Genomic DNA, 21833 nt, shown 5'->3' on the forward strand with positions numbered 1-21833 from the left:
ATATAAACGAGGCAAAAAAATTATCAATAACCCACTTAATATATTTTAAGGAAAACATAATCTGTTTGATAACTAACAATATAATATTGTTGTTGTTGTTAGTATTTTTTATGAGCTTTATTTTTAACTAGTCTTATATCACTCTGTTAAATAGAATATATAATTTATTTTACAATTTGAAATCAATCCTATTAAATTTCAGATAACACAGGGTATTATACGTTGAAAGATGAAAAGTCAATTCCAAAAGTGCATCAGAGAATATCTCAAAATTATAACATTGTTTAATCTTAACACATGCGAATTTTATATCTTCATCCAATGATGTAAACATAGAATCAAGTGAATATTTTATTTTTAAAGTAAAATGAAGATTGAATATTTAGTTTTTCAAAAACAAATATAATATATATCCATGTTTTGGGTAAAATAATTTTTTTTTTCTTTTTGAAACTGGTAAAATAATTAAAATACCGTTAATATTTTACTCACCATTCGCTACACTATAGCTCACCAGATTAGGCCTGTCAATGGATCGGATCGACCTAAATCCATATCCATATCCATTTATTTTATCGGATTCGGATCGGATCGGGATCGGATTTTTCTTAAGCCGGTCCATATCCATATCCATTTGGATCACGGATCTCGGATCGGATATCCGATCCATTTACTATATATAGAAATGAATGATAAAAAATGAATTATCATGTAGAAATGAATTTATTTCCATGTTAAATCATTTAAAAAATGAATTTATTATATACAAGATTGAAGAATGCATTAAACAAAATAAGGAAAAATGAAAGGCCAAGTCTAGTTGTCTAATCTTAAAAAACAATACCAAAATGGGAAGATAAATACCTGAAAAAATAAATAAAGAATGTAAACATCAAAAATAAATAAAAAAAACACCGGCGAGTGGTGACTGGCAGGAGACATAAAAGAGACTATTAGGCCGTTTGGCTTACCTTAAAAGAAATGACTTCTTGCTTATAATAAAGAAGTGGAGCAGAAGTGAGAAGTAAATAAGTTAATAAAGTGTTTGTAAAAGAAGCAGAAGCTGTGAGAGAGAAGCTAGCATTCTTAGCTTCTTAAAAGTGCTTCTACTTCTTTACACAAACGGGTCAAAAAAAAGCAGAAGCCAGAAGCAGCCCCGGCTTCTTATAAACAAACACCCCCTATATCATGGTCCAGCAAGCTTACACATGAATCTTTACCGCTGCATTGCTGCATATTAGCCCCATTGTAAGTTTTTATGTTAATCAATAGTAACTGAATTAAATATAACTAACTAATAACTCTCATTCTGTAAATACTATTGGGAATAAAATATATTATTATATAATATATAATATATATTTTTTAATTAATTAATTATTAACCGGATCGGGTCATAAACGGATCAGATCACACTAAATCCATATCCAACCCATTTATTATCGGATTTATCTTATCGGATCGCTTTTCGGATCGAATTTCTTTTTTGTTAAATTTATATCCGCTAAAATGACCCCGGATCGAATCGGGTCGGATCGGATTTTCGCTCCATTGACAGGCCTACACCATATCACATGTTCATGGATCGGAGATGGGCCAGATGGCAGAGGACACTCGTAACTTCAGTACTCTGCGTTGTAGTGAGACTGAGGACTGAAGCCATCTCCAGCAGTTGTGATCCAAAAATCCAAATTTGGATTATCAACTGATCCAAATTCTGATCCAAAATTCTGACCAACTCCAGCAGCGTGATTCAAATTCTGATCCAAATTACTTTTTGTATATTATATTACATAAATTTTATATTAAACTATATAATCTTAAATTTATTTTTTAATCATTATTAACTACTTATATTATATTTAATTAATTTAATTATTTTTTTAAACATCGATCAAAGTATCTCAAAATCAAGGAAATGAAGATGAAACTCAAGGATCTCAAAATGATATGAATAGTTACGAACAATATTTTGACTATCTAGGAGGAAATAGGAATAATCTGTTCGACTAAATCAAAAATTTATATTTATCGTACTGTTTTCTAGTTATTTTCCGGTATTGTAATTTTATTTTATACATTTTATATGCTTATAATTTTATGCATGTAATGTACTCTTTTTTTTAATTTCAATGAAATTTGCTTTCCTACTATTCTAAGTTTTTACTAAAACATTAATTATATTTATTATTAATTTTAAACAATTATTAATTAAATATTAATAATCACAAATTAATTTTAAGTCCGATAAACAAAACATATAGAAATAACAAAATCATTATTTTATAATAAAGTAGGTGATCCAAATTTGGATCAGTGAACAGTGGTGATCCAAATTTGGATCAGTACTATTCACTGATCCAAATTTGGATCACTTTTTGGATCACTGCTGGAGCAGAATTTGGGGTAATCTGCCCCAAATTTGGATCTTTGGATCACTGCTGGGTTTGCCCTGAGAAGGCCCAACTTTTTTTACCTTTTTTTTAGGAGAAGGCCCAAATTTTTAATTTTTTAACTTGTTCTTGAAATCTCCAACGGCTTAGTAAGGGCATTGGGGTAAATATACACAGGGAAACTTCAACTGATGGCAAGTCTGGGCAGAAAAGCCACTTTTAGCAAAGACGAGTGCTTCGACTTTACATCACTACACCAGTCACATTTATCACTTAACACATCACTGTTTTACTTTGAACTTGCTCGCATTGACACGTAAATATCATCTTTCATTTTTCTACTACTACTGCAGTACTCCCCTATATCTTCTAGTTCTTGATATTGACCTTCTTGATTTTTTTCATTTCTTGAAATTTGTCGGCTACCCTTTTCAATTAAACCTGCAATGGAAAAAGGGTCGAGTTCAGAAATTTCAGAAAAGGTTCATACAAAAAAGGGTCTAAAAAAATTGAGCTCAATGTTACCAAAGGTGGAGCCTTTTTTACCAAGAAGAGATCATAACCCTAGAGAGTTGATTTCTTGGGCTAAGAGGACTGGTTTTCGATCAACTTTTTCTGGTGAAACTGGGACTAGTTTGAGCGAGAAGGGTCATAGTCAGAGTGAAAGAAATGAGAGTGAAGGGTTTGATTTAGAGAAGGGGTTGGATAAAAATGGGTCAAGTTCACCCAAGTTTGAGATTGATCCGATTCTGGGAAGAACTAGAGACAGAGGGTCTGAAATTGAGCAAGTTAGGGAAGGATTGAGGAAGAACGAGAGAGAAGGGAATGAAAGGTTGAATGGAGTTGTGAGAGGTGATAATCTGAGGAGTAGAAATGAAGTTGAGTCGATTTTTAGTGATATTGATGAGGTGAGGGTAGCTGGTTTGAGTAGAAATAGAAATGGAGGTAGAGGTGATGACAGCCGCAGAGATGTGGCAAGTAATGTGCCCCTGAGTGAGTTCAAGAAAGATGATGAAGATGTTGAGAGAGATGCAGGAGTTGACGTTCATCAGAGTGGAGAGGAATCTGGTGATGAAGGATGGCAGAAGTCATTTTCATTGAAGTGTGGGATGAGAGATAATCCGGGTTTTGGTGAGTTTAAATTTACTCTTTTGATGCTAATGTGGTTTGTGGGGAATTATATGTTTGATGGTTCAGTTGTTATTGTTAATGTTGGTATATGTAGTGAAGTATTTTAAGTACGAAATTAGGTTAAGGAGCTCTTGCTATCATCTTAAAATTACAAGGCAGCTAATCTTTGAACACCAGTAATGACTTTGGAAGTTATCTTTGTGAGATTAACATTTAATGCTCAATGTCTATGTTAATCTAAAATATTAAGCTGATAATCACATCATTATGTACTATTGGCGAGTGAATATGGTTATCTCGAAAGTAACAGCCTCATGTATAAGGTCCTCGCGATAAGGCATGTACTAGGACACAATTGGACTTGCTCTAACGTCCTCTGCTCTGGTTTTCCTAAAACATAGACGTGATTGAATTATATAATTTTATCTCAATTTTTTCGATAGTGAATCAGTAGATGATCTGACAACCCTTTAATTGTTTCCCCTGATTTGCAGTACCACTTATATGTTACGGTTTGCAGCACTATATATCGCTTGCTGGTTCTCTGATTTTCATACCGCTGATCATCGTACCTACCATGGGTGGAACTGATGTGAGTATCTCATAACTAACAATACTACATTCTGGTGTCATTTGAATGAGAGGTTTCAATACAGTCTACTGACATCGTTCCTGGTTATAATGACAGAAGGATACATCATATGTCATTTCCACAATGCTATTTGTGTCAGGAGTGACCACAATACTGCAGTCTTACTTCGGAACTCGGCTTCCATTAGTTCAAGGGAGCTCATTTGTGTATTTAGCTCCAGCTTTGGTTATTATGAATTCCCAGGAGTTCCGAAATCTGACTGAACATGTAAGTGATTCACAACTTCAATTGCTTGTTTAATGTACAATGACTCTGTCTCTGTAATTGGCAGAACATGACATATATGGGATAGGCGCTAACAAATGTCTCAAACTTAAAGAGCTTTTTAGGTACTTAATATCACACGGGACAGATAGATGATGCCCAGCTCTTAAATATACATGTATAAGAATTGCTCGATTAAGAAGTAAAATGAAAATTAAATGTATTTAATATGTATCCATAGAAACTCCATGCCCTTTATGTATCTATTTATCTTTCTTTTCTTAATATAAACACTGTCCCTGGATTTAGGCAGTAGATATAGATCTTATTTGCAGTGCCAATGTACTGTGACCCGAGAAAGCAGAAATTCTGTCCTCTCCCGACCACCGAAAGTAATAAACAACTACAACAAAAGGAATCAGATTACCCTCACAAAGTAAGATCTTAGATAAAAGAGGATCAATGGTTTTAAAGAGTTTGACGTGATAACTGCTGTAGTTAGGTCAAAAGTCTCTTTTGATAGCTGAAATGTGCAACACATGTAATCATATCTTCCCAATGAATGCGAATTGTCATTTTGGAGACTAGACTTATTTAATATTTTTATCATGTGCAGAAATTTAGGTATACTATGAGGGAACTGCAAGGGGCCATCATTGTTGGGTCGACTTTCCAGAGCATCTTAGGCTTTAGTGGTCTGATGACCCTTTTGTTAAGGTGCTCTCTAATCTTAGTCCAACCTTTTTATCTTGGGATGAAACCGTAATGATACATACTGAGCTTATTTCTATGACATCTTGCTTCAGGTTTATAAACCCTCTCGTTGTTGCACCTACTGTTGCTGCAGTGGGCTTGGCCTTTTTTAGCTATGGGTTTCCCCAAGCTGGTAGCTGTGTGGAGATAAGCATTCCCCAGATTTTATTGGTGCTCCTTTTCACCTTGGTAAGCAACTTTGCAAATTAATTAACACGACAATTTGGTTCTTCGGAATTAGATAATGGTAGATCTAATCACTATCGGTTTGAAAAGCTATTTTTGAACGTATAATATGTTTTTCAACTAGATGGCAGAAAATTAGACTTGAAAAAAAACAATTTCTAAAACTTAGATCAATAAATATATGAAGGATTGATTATATATTGTAAAAGTTCTTCATGCCCAGCTTAATTGTTTTTCTTTTCCCTTTTTACTAGTACCTTCGAGGAGTATCTGTGTCTGGACATCGAATATTTTGGATATATGCGGTATGTACTTTTATCATACTTTTAGTGTTATGCTTTTTGATTCGTTTTAGAAAATAACAGATGCCATTTTCAGTTAAAAAAAATAAAAATAAAAAATGCAAGCTTTCCATTTTTTCCCAACCTATTCTACCAGAAAAATGATAGATAAAAAATTCAACTCTATAGCAGTGATCAGAAAAAAAGAGAGAAGAACTTGTAGTGTTTTAATGCAGAACAATTCTTGGTAGACGTTAATTTTGCCAACACCTTCCCCTAGATTCCAAACATCTTGAGTTTATATTTTAGGTTGTTTTTTTGAGTACTTCTTTTGGCATAATATATTTACTGCAGGTTCCTTTGAGTGTTGTTATTACATGGACATATGCATTCTTTCTGACAGCTGGAGGAGCATACAGTTACAAAGGTTGTGTTTCTAACATACCAAGCTCCAATATCTTAATTGACGCTTGCAGAAAGCATGCACAAACCATGAAGCACTGCAGGACGGACGTGTCCGATGCATGGCACACTGCCGCTTGGGTCAGGGTTCCATACCCTTTGCAGTGGGGTACTCCAATATTCCATTTGAGGACTTCAATCATCATGATAATTGTATCACTGATTGCAACAGTGGACTCGGTTAGTTTCTAGCTATAACATTGCAAGTCTTGTTTAAAGAAAACAAAGCTCATGCCTAGTCTGCTGTTATTGTACCTGACCAGGTTGGAACGTACCACTCTGCATCCGTTCGAATTAGTTTAAGGCCTCCTACCCCTGGTATTGTCAGCAGAGGAATTGGCTTGGAAGGTTTCTGTAGTGTACTGGCTGGATTCTGGGGAACAGGGACCGGGTCAACAACTTTGACGGAGAACGTCCACACTATTAACATAACTAGAGTAGCAAATCGCAGGGCTATGGAACTTGGGGCAGCATTTTTGATCCTTTTCTCATTCATAGGTATGTATTTTTTGACTTGAAGATTTAACTCCATATCAATAAAAATACTCAATTTTGTGTAATTTTATGTACACCTACCTATCTAGAATCCTAGATATTGGTATTGGTTGAAAACCAGAACCTTGTTGGGGAACTTCAATCTAAACCAAATTTTTTTTGAATGTGAGTCTTGGACTCTTGGCCCTTCTTATCAAAAGAAAACATATGGAGTTGAGAGTGCTTATGTACTAAGGACTACTCTTCACAGGCTGAAAGGTCAACGAATAATTTATGATCTATGTTTGATTCTTGATAGGGAAAGTGGGCGCAGTTCTTGCTTCCATACCACTATCATTGGCAGCAGCAACACTGTGCTTCATCTGGGCTCTGACTGTAGCATTAGGTCTATCGACATTGCAGTATACTCAAACATCAAGCTTTAGAAGCACCACAATAGTTGGTGTATCCTTGTTTCTTGGTTTCTCCATCCCAGCATATATTCAACAATATCGGCCGGAGTCCATCTTAATCCTGCCTAGTTATTTTCTACCTTATTCTGCAGCATCAGATGGTCCGTTTCACACCGCTAATAAACAAGTATGCCATTATTATCTCTTCTCATGTGATATATTATTGGTTTCATTCCTTCATAGATGAGTTTCTTGAGTGACCCTTTGGCTAAGCCAAAAAACAGTCACATTACATGTATAGCGAGTACAAAAGGTTGACTACATAAATTAGTTAAATACCAAGGACCAAGGCCTATTTTCAATAGAGTCTATGTTCCTTATCTGATATCTGGATGTGACGCTGATACTTTCCGTATCATTCATGATCCAAATGCGAAACCAAACATATCCAATATATCCTCGAAGTAAAAACCAAACATACCCAGTACCCCGTAGAGTGTCTGGGCTTTTGAGTCCTTCCATATGGTAACTAGTAAGAAACAAAAACATATCATTCCAAGTCGTGGGTAAATGTTAAAGATTGGCATAGCATAAGACTTAGTGTCGAAGATTAATGTCCCAAAAAAATTGTGATGTGAGTCTCATATCATAATATCTGAAATTTTTTAGAAACTTATACTGTGCAAAACTTTGTGACTTCTAAAAGCAAGCTCATTATTTAGATCAATGTATTGAGTTATACATTTTCTTGCACCATCTTGGATCCTTTATTATTATGATCTGATTTTTGTGTGGAATTGGCTACCAGCTCAACTTTGCTACAAATGCACTTCTATCAATGAACATGGTGGTGACATTCTTGGTGGCATTTGTACTCGACAACACTGTCCCAGGTAGCCAGCAAAAACGAGGTGTATATATTTGGTCCAATGCTGAAGAAGCCACCACGGATCTTTCAGATTATTCCCTGCCTAATAAGGTTGCCCGGTGTTTTCATTGGGCAAAATGTTTGGGGGCATGATTTTTTGCACAGACAGAGAGATTGTTTGTAGAAGTTGCTGGACTTAAAGGCTGGCATCTAAAGATTGTAGCCGAACTATAGGTTGAAACATGAAAGTGACATCCTCAAACTATACAAATTATACACCTAGTTCATTTAGAGTAACTCATAGTCAGCGACTGTGTTTTTGATTTTGGAAGTGAGAAAAACTACATAACTCTTGCAGTGTCAAAAGCTCTTTTAGTATTTATGAAAAGAAACATACTAGCACCTGCCTATCTACGTCTTTATATTTTATTGTGTCGGGGTAAAAGAGCTACCTGATTCTTTTTCCTTATTTGCGTGTTTTTGTTGTGATGGAGGACTAAAGATCATATGGCAGGTATGGCTCCTCCATCAGGTCTTGCAATGATAGAGCTGGGCTATAGCATGTCATATTTTTCAGATTTTAGTTGCACTATTGCAGCATTGTTCGTCTTGGCCAATTTTGTTAGCGAGTAGTGATATGCACAATGTACATGATATATTGTGACAGCCCAAATCCGGGGTGAAGATTTGGTGTCGCCAACAAAAGAAATAAAATAAATAATGAACTAAACTAACAACTTAGTAGATAATTCTGATAATATTCAACTACACCCCTGAACAAGGATCTTGCCAGGTTTAAGTCTGAGATAGGTTCTAACAACTATTACAACTTATAACAACGTCACATGATCATCTCTAGACGAGGTTACAGTTACAACCATAAAAGTGATATAATATTACAACCCAAAATATGAAATTCCTGACAGCTAGGCTAACTCCGGTCTGAGACTCTAATAAGGCAGCTGAAAGGATTCTCACTCAGTTGCTCTAGTTCTTGGCATCTGAAAGGGGTTAGTGGTAGAATAGCAAGTGTGAGCCAAAGAATGATCAGCAAGATAAACATAATAATGAGTAATCAATGGTTAAGCAGTTTTATCATAAAGTAAAACCTTAAAGCTGTAGAGATAAATGTAACATACATCATCTGTTGAACATATGAATTCCATTTCAAAACTATTTCAGTTTAATTGGGCTTAAAGAATATGACACCTGGCTATAACAGATGATCAATCATGCTATAGTCCATAAACCAAGCTTATTCAGCTAGGTCGACAAATATTACGAAATCCGGAATCCGGGCTAAAGGAGCCACCTTTCACGCTGGGCCGGTGTCTAGCCTCTTACGCAAAACAACCCAATGTATTAAGTTAAAAAAAAACTACAGCTTTAACATGATTTGGGAAATTCAAGAATTCAAGTGGCTTTTCTTGATAAATAAATTTACTTTGTAGCAAGTCCAAATAGTTACTACTTTCAGTAATTTGTAAAACTTTTATAAACATTTTAGTTTAACTTTTGGGTCAAAGATATTAGCAATTCAACTGAAGGTATTCAAGTAACATGCTTCACAAGAATAATATCATGATAAGAATTAATTATGGTTTAAAAGTGAAGTCAAGGAATCTATAGTTTCTAGAAGAAAAGGGATAGGAACACTTGCCTTGAAAAAAAATGTAACTAGTGATACGAAGGCTCTAGGCAGCTAAGACTTCTGATTGGAGCCTACAGAGCAGAAGACTAGGTCTTAGCTTCCTGAACTTATCATCATATTCTCACATATTCTCACCGATATCTAATTGCTACCCTTCGTTTATACAACATAGAAATCAAATAAACACATAGCACATAATGGCACAAAAACCCTTTTTATAGCCAATGAAAAACATATAATCTCTAATAAAAATTTGGCAGCATCTCCTCTATTTATAGGCTTATCCACCTGTTTTCAATACCAACAACCAGCCAATACTATTGCTAACACATGAATTAGTAATATAGAAAGCTGCCTTGACTTGCAGTAATATACAAAATACATTTAATAAGATACACAAGGTCAAGCGAGCCAATCAATTAAACAATCAATTATATGTAACTAACCAAGTATAACCTCATACTATGTACTAACAAAGGAAGAAAATTAAAACAAATAGTTCAAACAGCCCTCACTCTATGATTTTTTTTAATAAATCGAAAATTTATTGTTTTAATACAAAATTTTTATGAGACACTCCTAAGCATTGTTCCAACCTACCGTAAAATTTTCAGAAAGAAATTCCAAGTGTAAAGCAGTAAAACAGGCCTTCCACTCAGGCACCAGCAGTTTGTCCTATAAAACCAGTCCGACGCTAGGATTTTTAATAAATAGAAAAATCGGTCTGTTTGTATAAAATTTTAATGACACATTACAGACCCCAACATCTAACTCCAGTAAAAATTTAAGAAGCAAAGCAACAGTATAAGGTCGCATAACAGGGCCCGGAACAGGAGACATAAACCTGCCCAGAATTTTCTGCACACCTCGCACTAAAACATACATATCTTTTAGCTCGTTTATTAAATCAATCTAATTCTTTCGCGAGTAGAAACTAGGTTCCAAGAAGTATCTTTCCACAAAATTTCATTACCCAATATCACTCCTAGGGCAGTTAATTATTGACGCAAAACAGAGGTATTACAGAAAGTATTTTGACAACAAACTATCGATCATTAGACATTACAATTACCAATCCATACTAACATCAAATCCCAACAATTCATTCAACCCGTCTTCAATTGACACCTATACACATACATGTAAACATATAACTTGAATTATGCAAATACTACTCAATCAATTCTTAATCACAACTCACATGTATATACTCATTTAAACTAAAATGAAATTAGCTACTTAATAAATCAAGAATCAATTCAATCCATATAAGCACAACACCGCACATATATATACATATTTATATAGACTGAATTGAATAAGAGAAATTAAGCTTATACCCCCTGACTTACAACTAGTGGAGGCCTGGGATGTCGCCGGAAAAAGAAGAAACAGGCGGCGATGTGGATTGGCCGGGAAAATCAATGACCAGTACTTGGGAGTATATCTCGATGGGGAAGGAAAAAGAGTAGAGACGTGACTTGGATGGTTGAAGAAAAGAAGAAGAAAAAAAATGAAAGAGGGAAAGAGAAGTTAGGGATTAAGGAGAGAGGTGAGGCCGAGAGATTGAGAGAGACAGGTGCAGATGGAGTGAAGAAAAGAAAAGAAAAACAGGGGAAGAAATAAAGAATAAGGCGGTGGGTAGAGCAGGGATACGTGGCTCTGCATAGGTATTCCACGTATCTCAACACACTGACTAGCCTCGATATAATACCCGAAATTAGACCGACTCTCGAAATATCTCGCAATAAAACTTTCTCGAAAAATCACTAAACTAATTTTATAAATCTCCGAATATTATAAAACTAATGAAATAAAACTTTCGAGATTTATAGATCGGGTTTGAATTTTATACGCAATTTAGAAGTTAACTGCGTACATAAAATAGTTACAAATAATGCTTTTATGAAAATGATATTTTTAATATTTTAAAAACTCTTAAAAATATTTATTATCATTTTCACGTAATTACAAGAATTTTCGAAATATTTAAAGAGAACCATTTTAAAAATCTATTATTATTATTATTATTATTATTGAAAATAATAAATTAGTATCGAAAGCAAAAATACATGCACATAAAAGCAGCTAAAGCACGTAACAGATAATCACACATATCGTGACATTTAATTTCATATTAACAATATTGAATTAATGGATTACCGATCGTTATATATATGGTCATATATGCTACACTTATCCTTTATGCCTCCGTAGTATTCTCCTTCTCCTTCATCTGCCCGAAAGATCGTCTGCAATTTCCTCACTTGATCAGCTCTTACATTACTGTCCCCGCAACAAATTCTTCTTTCTTGCCTAACAAACAAATTATATATAATGTTGCTAAATGAAAAACACCTTGTTGTATTGGTCAATCCAGATAGCAGTTGCCACCCTCCTGCCGTCTCATCCATGCAGCAACCAGGGGTCAGTTGGTGCATTCCTTTGGTGGCCTGGCCTCGAAGATATATATTTAGCATCTTCTTTTCTTGGGATTTCATTCTGCCATGAATAACATCTCTTTGCCTTCTAACAACTTTGATCTCACCAATAACATCTGCCTATATAGTCACTGAATTCGGGGCTCAACATGTGATTCTGAGGAACAAGAGGATTTACTCGACAAATGGTGCTTATATTCCAAATTCGAGAAAATAAATGTAATTAGAATATATGCTTTCAACTTCCTCAACATCTGGGGGTGTAGCTCATATGGTAGAGCGCTCGCTTCGCATGCGAGAGGCACGGGGTTCGATTCCCCGCACCTCCATTTTTTTAATTTAGCCAAGCTCATTGCTCAAAAGGGTCACCAAATCTCTTTTGTTCCCTCCCAGAACGCCTCCCGAAACTCCGCCATGATGGTAGCTGGAACAGCATATTCCCTGCTTCTTTTTGGAATTTTTGGACCCTCCTTCTCAGATGATCACTGGGGACGATTATCGCGTGATTCCAGAAGACTTCACTGTAAGGCCCAAATGGGTCCCGTTTGAGACAAGTGTTGCAATGTCGCTGTATCAGATTCTTGTCCAAGCTCCTGATTTTCAGGCTGATGATGATGATGCATCAGAAAAATGTAAGCGATCTGTATTCTGCTGGGAACACCGCTAAAAATTGTAATATGGTGGCAATAAGGAGTAGCACTGAATATGAGCCGGAGTGGCACTGAATATGAGCCGCTGAATTGTAATTCACTGACACGGTGTCAGTGAAGCTGGTAATGGTTGACAAACAAGGAAAGATATACAGACACAAAGTGAAGGAATGGAAAGGGATTTTCAGTGACATGGATAGACGTATTACGTTGATAACTTAATTGCTTATCTACGAAACCATTAGTTCATGAAAAACGGAGTGGACCTTGCATAATTGTGCATAATTGTGTTGAGTGTGGATGAAAGTCTGTAATCACAAACAACTTAATAATCGTTGCATCTTCTGTTATTTCTGAAACATGCACAGTGCATGCAGTTTGTGTTGAGTATGGATGAAGGCCTGTAGTTACAAACATGTTAATAATCGCGGGTTCTGTTGTATCTTTTGTTATTTCTGAACTACTCTGTCATCAGATTTTAAGAAATATTCTATAATTCGTATTTATAATTTACCATTAATCTATAATATTCTATATTTAAGTATCTCCTAGAAACTAGAATGTACTATACCACCAAGGTAGCTTAACTGATCCTGATCACTCTAAAAACCAGCTAAAGTCATTGAACTCATAAAATTCAATCTGAAATTTAAGCTGATCCATTAAATGTATCTTAAAGTTGCCTCTGATGATTTTAGAGTTATATGCTCCACCTTGCAGCTGCTATTTTCTCAAGATAATAAGTGCAAACAGATCTTATAGGATGTCCAACTTTACCAACTATGCAACTAGAAACATAACAAACAAATTTAAAGGCCCTAATTTTCTGCTATCAGAAAGACGTCTTGAAGTTTAAGACTCCTTAACACAGCAGTATAAAAGCTTGCTACATGGCACTGAAATAATAAGTTGCTGCAAAACTAGATCACTATGGATTATCTTCATTATACAAGTATACTAGAAAATCAAAATACACATGTAAACTAGATTCTTATAATTGCAATATCCGTCACAGCCACATTTTTTTCTACCTGTGCACATGTGCCTCCCCTATACTTTCTCCCCTATCAAATGAAAGGATCAATCTTATATAGGAAACCAGAAAAGAGGGAGGCAGAACCAATGTCGGTCCATCCAGAGCCCACCTGTTCAGATGTTAGTCGAACGGGGGACCTCAACTTTCAAGTTGACACCTCTGTAGCATTCTGAAGAAAAAACAAGGAATTTACATATTGGAGGCTTATATAATTACTCCATCATAAGTTCTTTATGGCGATCAAGATCCTTGAGGTAAGCTGTTGAATTATAGTCTTCTGTGCTCAGAGCATCTACCATAACTGATTTTCCTCTGCTGGAATTTTGGTGTTCCATATCTACTTCATTACTTTCACCTCTCAATAAATGACAAACCTACACAACCATGATACTCAAATTAATTATCATAAAGCAAATATTTTATCAGAAAAAGATGGTAAGAAGTAAACTGCTTCCAAATATATAGAGTACCAGAGCCGATTGATTTCAAGAATATTGTAACAAGAAAAGTACCGTGCTCATGTTTGGACGCGTATCAGTTGACTGTTGAACGCACAAGGAAGCTGCTGAAACTGCCCGTTCCATTTCAATAATGTCATAGTCATCACCTAATCGAGGATCTACTAGTCCTTGTACATTGTTATTCTCCAGAAATGGCATTGCCTAAAGAACAAGATAGGAATTTACTTCTGCTACTTGTGTATAAATACCTTAATTAGCTCAAATCTGTTCTTGGTACTGGGACTTAAGTTATACTCGTGAAAAGAGAGCATTAAAGGAAATAAGTAATTATTAAAGCATACCCACTTCACAAGGCTTTGTCGTCTAGAGTCAACTGCACGACGCCCTGTTATGAGCTCTAGTAATATAACTCCAAATGCAAACACATCAGTCTTTTCATGAACGATTCCATGCATGAAATATTCAGGGGCCATATATCTGAAGCAGAACAAGAAATAAACATATGCTTCACATTTATCCAAGTAGATTTCAAGAAAATAAACCCAAATAAGCATATTCTAATACCCAAAAGTCCCCTCAATAGGTGATACAACGTGATGAAGCCAATTCTCTGGCAGCCATTTCGCTAGCCCAAAATCCGATATCTACACATCATAATGATTTTTAGAAGAAAATATGTGGGGTTACCGTAAGAACAAGAATACAATCCATCAAAATAAGTTCCTCGTGTAACAGTTAATCATAAAGCCGAAACAAAGAGCAACCTCAGGTTCATAATCTTCTGATAACAGTATATTTGAGGCGGTGATGTCCCTATGTATTATCCGCCTCTGACAATCACTATGGAGATACTTCAAACCATCAGCTATTCCAAGTGCCACCTTAAACCTTCTATTCCAATCCAAGGTCTTCTTTGAATTTCCTGGATTACCAATTGTACTTTCACTACTTAAAGCCATATACCTTGAATTGCTTAGGCATTTCACATTAATATTAGGAGATTAAACACACAAACCATGTAGTAAAGAACCAAGGCTGCCATTAGGAGCATATTGGAGAACAAGGTATAAACCATTTTCAGTCCCAAATCCAATTAGCTTAGCAGCATTTGGATGGTTAATATGAGCAATTATCCCAAGCTCGCTAAGAAACTCTTTAGCCCTGTCCTCGTCTTTTTTCTCCTTCTTCGTTATCCTCTTCACCGCGACAATTTGACCATCTGGTAAGAGACCTTTATACACTTCTGCATGACCACCTTTCCCGAGCAACTTAGCTGTGCCACATAAATCAGGGAAAAAAAGATCAGTTGATGTTAATCAGATTTGTCAGAGAAGAAGGCTGCATTAGACAAGCATATAAGCATAATAAGAATTTACTAATTCTAGGGAAAAAGATTATAATCTTCAATAATTGATTGGAAACCACCCAAGGTTTACTGTTGAAAGGTCAGTTGACTCAGTAACTTTTCTCTCTTGGTCAAAATTTTGGCCTTATTAGTTCAGGCAATTTACAATACATTCCACAAGTTATCTTATACTTTGTAAATGTGGTGGTTAATATTTCATACCAACCAATAGTCTGATGAAACTAATAAGGCATGTCAATTAGCATTATTATCTGCACATCACAAAAACTTAATTAATCAATCCCAGAAACAACCTCGTTACAGAAATAAAGGTACATGGCTCTTCTCCAGATACGTTGCTTGTGCACTAGGTACAATAATTTATAGTGCGAAAAATAAATTAGCATAAAGCTATGACAATTTATAATTGTAAACAATTAACTTTTGGTGCACAAAGGATTATCTAAATAGTATATAAAGAGTAATCAGATTATGTAAACGACAGAGCAGATGATTAGAAACTTTTCAAGACGTACCAGGGCTAAATTTCTTAGTGGCAGCCTCAAGCTCTTGCAGAGTAAAATTCCTCCAAGATGGCTTTGGTATCATCCATTCCAAGGAATCCTCTGATGCTTGGCTTCTACCAAGCTTCCATCTAATACTCTTCCTCGATTGTTCATAATAGTTTGCAATTGAAGTTGAAGTTAATCTTTTCACAGATTTCTTCTTTATGTTATCAAACATGCTCTTTAACTGCACCACACCATGAATATTGATGGGAATATTATTGTTAACATTACCACTAGAGGGTGATTGCAACGGTGATGATAATGCAGTCTCAAATGTTTCATCATTATCTGGCAATTTGTCGACTAAAGTGTTATCACATTCTGGACCTGAATTAGGAGTCTCTAGTACCCCTGGAGATGGATCTTCAACATGGCTGTCCTCATTTATCATCATTTCTCCTTGTTTTTCATTGTTGTCCTCATTTATCATCATTTCTCCTTGTTTTTCATCGCTGTCCTCATTTGTCATCATTTCTCCTTGTTTTTCATCGCTGTCCTCATTTATCATCATTTCTCCTTGTTTTTCATCATTTTCTACCAATGTTTCTGGATTTTCCTGGTTCTGCACTGTAATGTTTAAACACACAAGTCATATTAAGATGTAAAAAATAACAAATTTCTACGATATGGAGGATTTATTTATATTCTGGTCGTAAGTTCCTTTCCCTGTCCTTATGGACAAAACTCGTGTCTTCTTGGAACCTCATTCTCATACTTTGGTCCTAGAAAATGTAATGCATTGTCAAATATTAAAAAAAATGACTACTTTTATTACCTTCCTCAGGGTCCATTGTTGCCTTCTGTAAGTCTGATTCAAGAAAATTTTGATCTGTTTGCTAAAAAGTGAAATTAAAATAAAATGTCAAGGGTTGAAAAATGGGCCCAGTTCTTTCTCTCCCCAGCCCCTAGTCATGAAACTATGAGAGAGGGGACAAAATGAAAAGGGAAGCAAAGGAGGAAGGTGAAGTTGGAAATCAGATATATATTGGTGGTAGTTATTCTTTTAAATAATTCAGAGCTAATATGATGCTTCATCTTTTGTGGTAATCAGAATTTGTGCTATTTATATGCACTCAAAGCATAAACATAACATAGGAGTTAGACTTTTGATTTTATTACATTTTGCATGCAAAAAATTTGCGATATTCCTAGGACACATGGCACCTATCAAGGAAAAAAATGTTTTATAGCAACAGAACTGTCCACTTGCAATGGGAAAGCTACAGAGTTGACACAAATTATACAGAAATACAAAAGGCCAGAATGAGCAAAACAAAACCAAATATACAAGAGTTATCTCACTCGAAAGCACATACATTAAACAGATATAGAAGAGTATAAAAGTTGCAAGGTGCAATTAAAATCTATACAAACATGTTGATGTTCGAGATTTACAGAAATTCCTCAGTTATACAACACGTAAGATCATTAAAATGGCAATATTAGCCTAAAACCATAATTTGATCCCGTATATTAGTAATCATTTGTCAATCTACTTTGAAGTACCTTAAATTTCACCATGATCTAGCAAGAATGAAGCAGATCTGTTACAAGTTTCTGTTTGAAAAGACAATTTTAGAATGATAACTGTTACATCCGATTTAGCAATGCACCTTCCCAGATTCTGAAAGCAACGCTACTTATAGAAAGAACTTAACAAAAGCAATACTATATATAAGCTAAAAATTTAGTTTAGAGGTTAAATCATTATTAGTTATATAATCACTCACTTTCCCTGCACTACTTTTTTTTTTTTTTTTTTTTTTGAAACCACCCTGCACTACTTAATGGAAGCTTATGTTGTGTTTGGTTGCAGAGAATGGAATGAGTGGGAATAAAGGAAAACAATGGAGGTAAGAGGGAAGTTTAAAACAAAAAATGAGCAAAAATTCTGATAATAGGATTTGAGAAGAAAATGGGTATAAGGGAGAATAGAGCATTCCTTCACATAACGGGGGATTTGAGCTTTAATTAAGTTGTTAGGAATAGAATGGGGAAAGGAATGATACCTTTAAACATATACTCGTTGTATAGTTCAAATCTCATTCCTTTCCTTTATAAATCCTTTCAGTTCAACATAACACAACTTTAAATTCCAGTTAATAGAGAATAATTGGTAACAGTTTTAATCGCTCCCGTTCCCAGTTATAGCAAATTTGTGACCAATGAAGCAGGGGGAAAAAGCACGATAAATAAGAACAACATATATCACTAATAAGTAGAGAAATCATACCGCAGCACTTTTCCAGGTCGTTGGATGATTGAGGACACTACCAGATTATTAACTTTTGGGATTACTGTCATCGAGAATACCTGAAACCAACATGGCCAATTTACCAAGACGCCACAAAACTGAAAAAACAAAATTCATAAACTTCTTATCTGATCAACAACGCATGCCAGTTTTGTACCGTAACCAATTGATTTCGGCCTCCAAAAACTTAGAAGCTGATACTGCTAGATCTAACACAGTAAGGTATGCTCTCAGGATATACATTTACTAGTATTGTATTTCAGTAGGAGTAAGACTTCTGATTTTAAGACATAGATTTGCACGTAAAACATATATGCTCTCACACATTTTCCCCTTGAAAGGTGCCACAAGTAATACATGAAATATCGCCGATTTTTAGATTTTTTTTTGATGAAAATCACGTCTGTCAGATTCTGTTAGAGGCCCGTCTCACACGCCCAAGCTGGTCATTGGGCTGAAGCCCATTCGTGCAGAATCTACGCTTTGAAATTGCCTTGACTACGGTGAGTCGGTGATGATAAATTGATAATACAGGCGGGGTCTTGCGGAAAAATAACTCGAACCACCTCCTCATTCTCATTCTTCTCGGTCATGATCAGAGGAGATGAAAACAATTTGAATATATATATATAGGCCAACATTCAAGTGAGGGACTCCTTATATGGAGTTACACAGCGCGCCATTATACTTAAAATTTGATTAAAAAAAATATATTTTCGAAACTGATTCTACAACAGAATAATTCTGGATGATTATTATTCTGTTATAGAATCATGTTGAGATATTGCATAATTTTAGATGATCTTTGGAATAAAAAAATTGTATAACTTCGTTTTCGGTTTAATAATCAAAGTTTGCAATTATATTTCATAAAAAATATAATTGAATATATATTATGTATATATTTATAATGGTGTGCTACGTAACTCCATATAAGAGGGTATGCTATGGAGTGCTACCCTATATATATATATATATAGGCTAATGATCAAATAGAAACCACTTTTAAAATAAAAACTAGAAACCAGTTTCCCTACCACTATTTATAACTACGGGTATCACTAATTTATACTGCACTAATCACTATTTTTATACAGTATGTAAACAGCGATTTTTATTATCAAAATTGAGAAAATCTACTTATCTAAATTATGTATAATCGATTATAGATGATTAATTTCATCCGTAGGAAGGTTCTTGGTGGTAGAAAGCCGCAAGAGAAGTTGTATGATGATGGTAAGTAGTCGTTAGTTTTGTAAGTTATGATGGAAAGTGTATGTGACTATTGGTGATGATAGACAATGGTGGCAAGTCATAGAAAAGTTTGGTAATGGGGGTAAGAGGTCCATTATTACGATTTGGGTGAAGATGATGGTCATATACGCTGCATATATGTGTATATATATATTTATATTCGCGAGATATGCTATATATAAATTAGTGATATGTTATGTACAAATTAGTGATTTCCGTGGTTAAAAATAGTGATAAAAAACTGTCCAGAAATTGGTTTTTAGTTTTTAGGCTAATTTGGTTTCTATTGGAGTAGGACTCTATATATATATATAGGCTCATGATCAAATACAAACCACTCTTAAAATAAAAACTAAAAACCACTATTTGAACTCCTATAATTACTAAATGCACTCAACTAAAATAAAACAGCAATTAATAAAACCCACCCACCCAGATGTGCCCCGATCAAATTTCACCCACGCCATCATCTCTTTAGCACAAACTTTATCCCTCCCTCTCCTCATCCTCATTATCTTCTTTCTCTCTGCCATCAGACCCATCACCAACTGAGTTTCTCTTCGTCATCACCACCTCCGTCCTTTCCCTCCATTGATCTGTTTTCAACGATCCCTCTCTCAATCTCGTGAACGATTAGACTCTATCATGGATTATAATGTTGTTAAAGTTTCGATAAACCCGTTGATCTATTTACAAAAAATGATGATTTCTGCTGTACAAATTAGTGATATGCGCTTCAGAAATTAGTGATATTCTCTTTAGAATTTAGTGATTTGTGTTGCAAAACTTGGTGAAAACTTCCAGAAATTGGGGAAAATCTCCAGATCTGTTCTTGTACTTGATTCTGGTGGTGGTGGCGGTGGTGGAGATGGTGGAGGTGGCTGCGGAGATGAAGGTGGTGGACATGGCAGGAGTTAATGGAGGTGCCGTAGGTGGAGGTGGTGGAGGAGGAGATGAAGAAAGAGAATGTGGAGGTGGGTTGGATTCGTTGGGTGTAGATACGGTGAAGGCGAACATGGAGGGGCGGCGGGGCGGCGGACATGAATGGGCTGGTGAAGTTGCTGGAAGTGAAGGTGGAGGCAGGCTGGGTTGGAGAAGAAGTGGGGTTGTGAGAGAATTTAGTGATATTCTCCTTAGAATTTAGTGATATTTTAGCTGGGTTTTTAGTTTTTAGAATAAGGAGGTTTGTATTGGAGTAGTACTCTATATATATATATATGTATTTTCAATCATTCATATTCTAAGCACATAACAGTACTTACTCACTCTCGAAAACCAGTTAGGATCGAAAAACATCGTCGCATTCTTTTTTTTTTTTTTTTTTTTTTAATTCATCACCATTTATAACAAAAAATTGATTTCAAATAAATTCAATATTTTTTATTTGATTAATAGCAAGACATTCTCAGCAAAACTTGATTTCTGTCCGGAACAAGAGTAATGAGCCCATTTATTATAGCTTATTCGCACCTAGTCGAGAAACCGCGTGTTGCGGCGGTCTATAAAAATTATATTAATGATTTAATATTAATATTTGTAGAATAAAATAATTGTGTGGTTGTCTATAAAAAGTATATTAATGTTTCAAAGTTAATATTTATAGGATGAAATAAATTTATATTATAAAAATCTAGTTGTAATACCAATACTAATATATAAAATTGCAAAATTGGACTATAATTCAAGGTGAAAAAATGAAAATAAGTTTATACAATTAATTAACAATTTAAAGCATGACGAATCTTTTTTTTTTTTAAAGTAATCACGTTCTTACATTGTTACCTTCCTCCAATTTTTTTGGATTGATTGTGCACAAAAACATCTAACTTAAATCTTTGAAATAGCCGTCTATAACTACCCTCTTAAAAATTATTTGAACAGAGTAAACAGATAATGCATGAATAATTTTTTCCTGTATACAAAGTAAATCATATAAAAATTAACAACAACAAACATGTCCAATGAACAAAACAAATATTATAAAAGAATAACCAACAAACATACATCACTAATAGTTTATTTTGTTGATATCAACCATCAATATCATGTCAAGACTATATTCTTTTTCCGTGTTTGGATTTGTCGATTCCAATATAATGATCTATAACTACCTTTGCTTGCAACAACTTTTGTTTTTTTAATATTGTATGAACAGCCTTCACTTATCGTTGCAGAAGAACGGTACCTCCGAGTTAGAAATCGAGCAAGAGAAAGAGAGTTCTAATTTTTGATATTTTTCATCCATAAATTTCAGAAAATTAAAAAAAATAGAACGAAGCGATGTGAGAGGCGCCACCTGCACGCCTATCGCTTCTCTTTTAAAATTCGAAAAATTGAACGGAGCGATGTGAGAGG

The 21833-nt window shown here is 35.0% G+C and overlaps 2 protein-coding genes, 1 long non-coding RNA gene and 1 other non-coding gene across 7 annotated transcripts; 2 read left to right on the forward strand and 2 right to left on the reverse strand.

Moving 5' to 3' along the window:
• The first annotated feature begins 2643 nt into the window (after positions 1-2643).
• LOC108219568 (nucleobase-ascorbate transporter 11) lies at positions 2644-8246 on the forward strand. The gene is made up of 10 exons (XM_017393072.2): positions 2644-3524; positions 4019-4116; positions 4213-4383; positions 4997-5097; positions 5187-5322; positions 5574-5624; positions 5955-6242; positions 6326-6560; positions 6856-7136; positions 7758-8246. Exons 1-10 carry the CDS (start codon positions 2840-2842, stop codon positions 7968-7970), a joined length of 2259 nt encoding a protein of 752 aa, XP_017248561.1. The 5' UTR covers positions 2644-2839; the 3' UTR covers positions 7971-8246.
• A 292-nt stretch (positions 8247-8538) lies between these two features.
• LOC135152086 (uncharacterized) lies at positions 8539-11146 on the reverse strand. The gene is made up of 3 exons (XR_010291257.1): positions 10821-11146; positions 9478-9539; positions 8539-8818 (listed from the first exon to the last, which is right to left on the reverse strand). It is a non-coding gene; the product is annotated as an uncharacterized LOC135152086 (long non-coding RNA).
• Positions 11147-12165: 1019 nt separating this feature from the next.
• Positions 12166-12238, forward strand: TRNAA-CGC (transfer RNA alanine (anticodon CGC)). The gene has a single exon. It is a non-coding gene; the product is annotated as a tRNA-Ala (tRNA).
• Positions 12239-13450: 1212 nt separating this feature from the next.
• LOC108215657 (receptor-like cytosolic serine/threonine-protein kinase RBK1) lies at positions 13451-18792 on the reverse strand. 4 transcript variants are annotated; one of them, XM_064091115.1, is made up of 10 exons: positions 18382-18792; positions 18204-18283; positions 16746-16799; positions 15938-16537; positions 15072-15329; positions 14821-14978; positions 14621-14700; positions 14398-14533; positions 14108-14257; positions 13451-13969 (listed from the first exon to the last, which is right to left on the reverse strand). In XM_064091115.1, exons 3-10 carry the CDS (start codon positions 16759-16761, stop codon positions 13808-13810), a joined length of 1560 nt encoding a protein of 519 aa, XP_063947185.1. In that variant the 5' UTR covers positions 16762-16799; positions 18204-18283; positions 18382-18792; the 3' UTR covers positions 13451-13807. The 4 variants fall into 4 exon arrangements, with proteins under 4 accessions (XP_063947185.1, XP_063947182.1, XP_063947183.1 ...); XM_064091112.1 differs by having other exon boundaries at positions 16746-16806; XM_064091113.1 differs by having other exon boundaries at positions 18204-18792.
• Positions 18793-21833: the final 3041 nt, after the last annotated feature.

The sequence above is a fragment of the Daucus carota genome, chromosome 4, assembly GCF_001625215.2.
Source record: "Daucus carota subsp. sativus chromosome 4, DH1 v3.0, whole genome shotgun sequence".
Lineage (NCBI taxonomy): Eukaryota > Viridiplantae > Streptophyta > Magnoliopsida > Apiales > Apiaceae > Daucus > Daucus carota.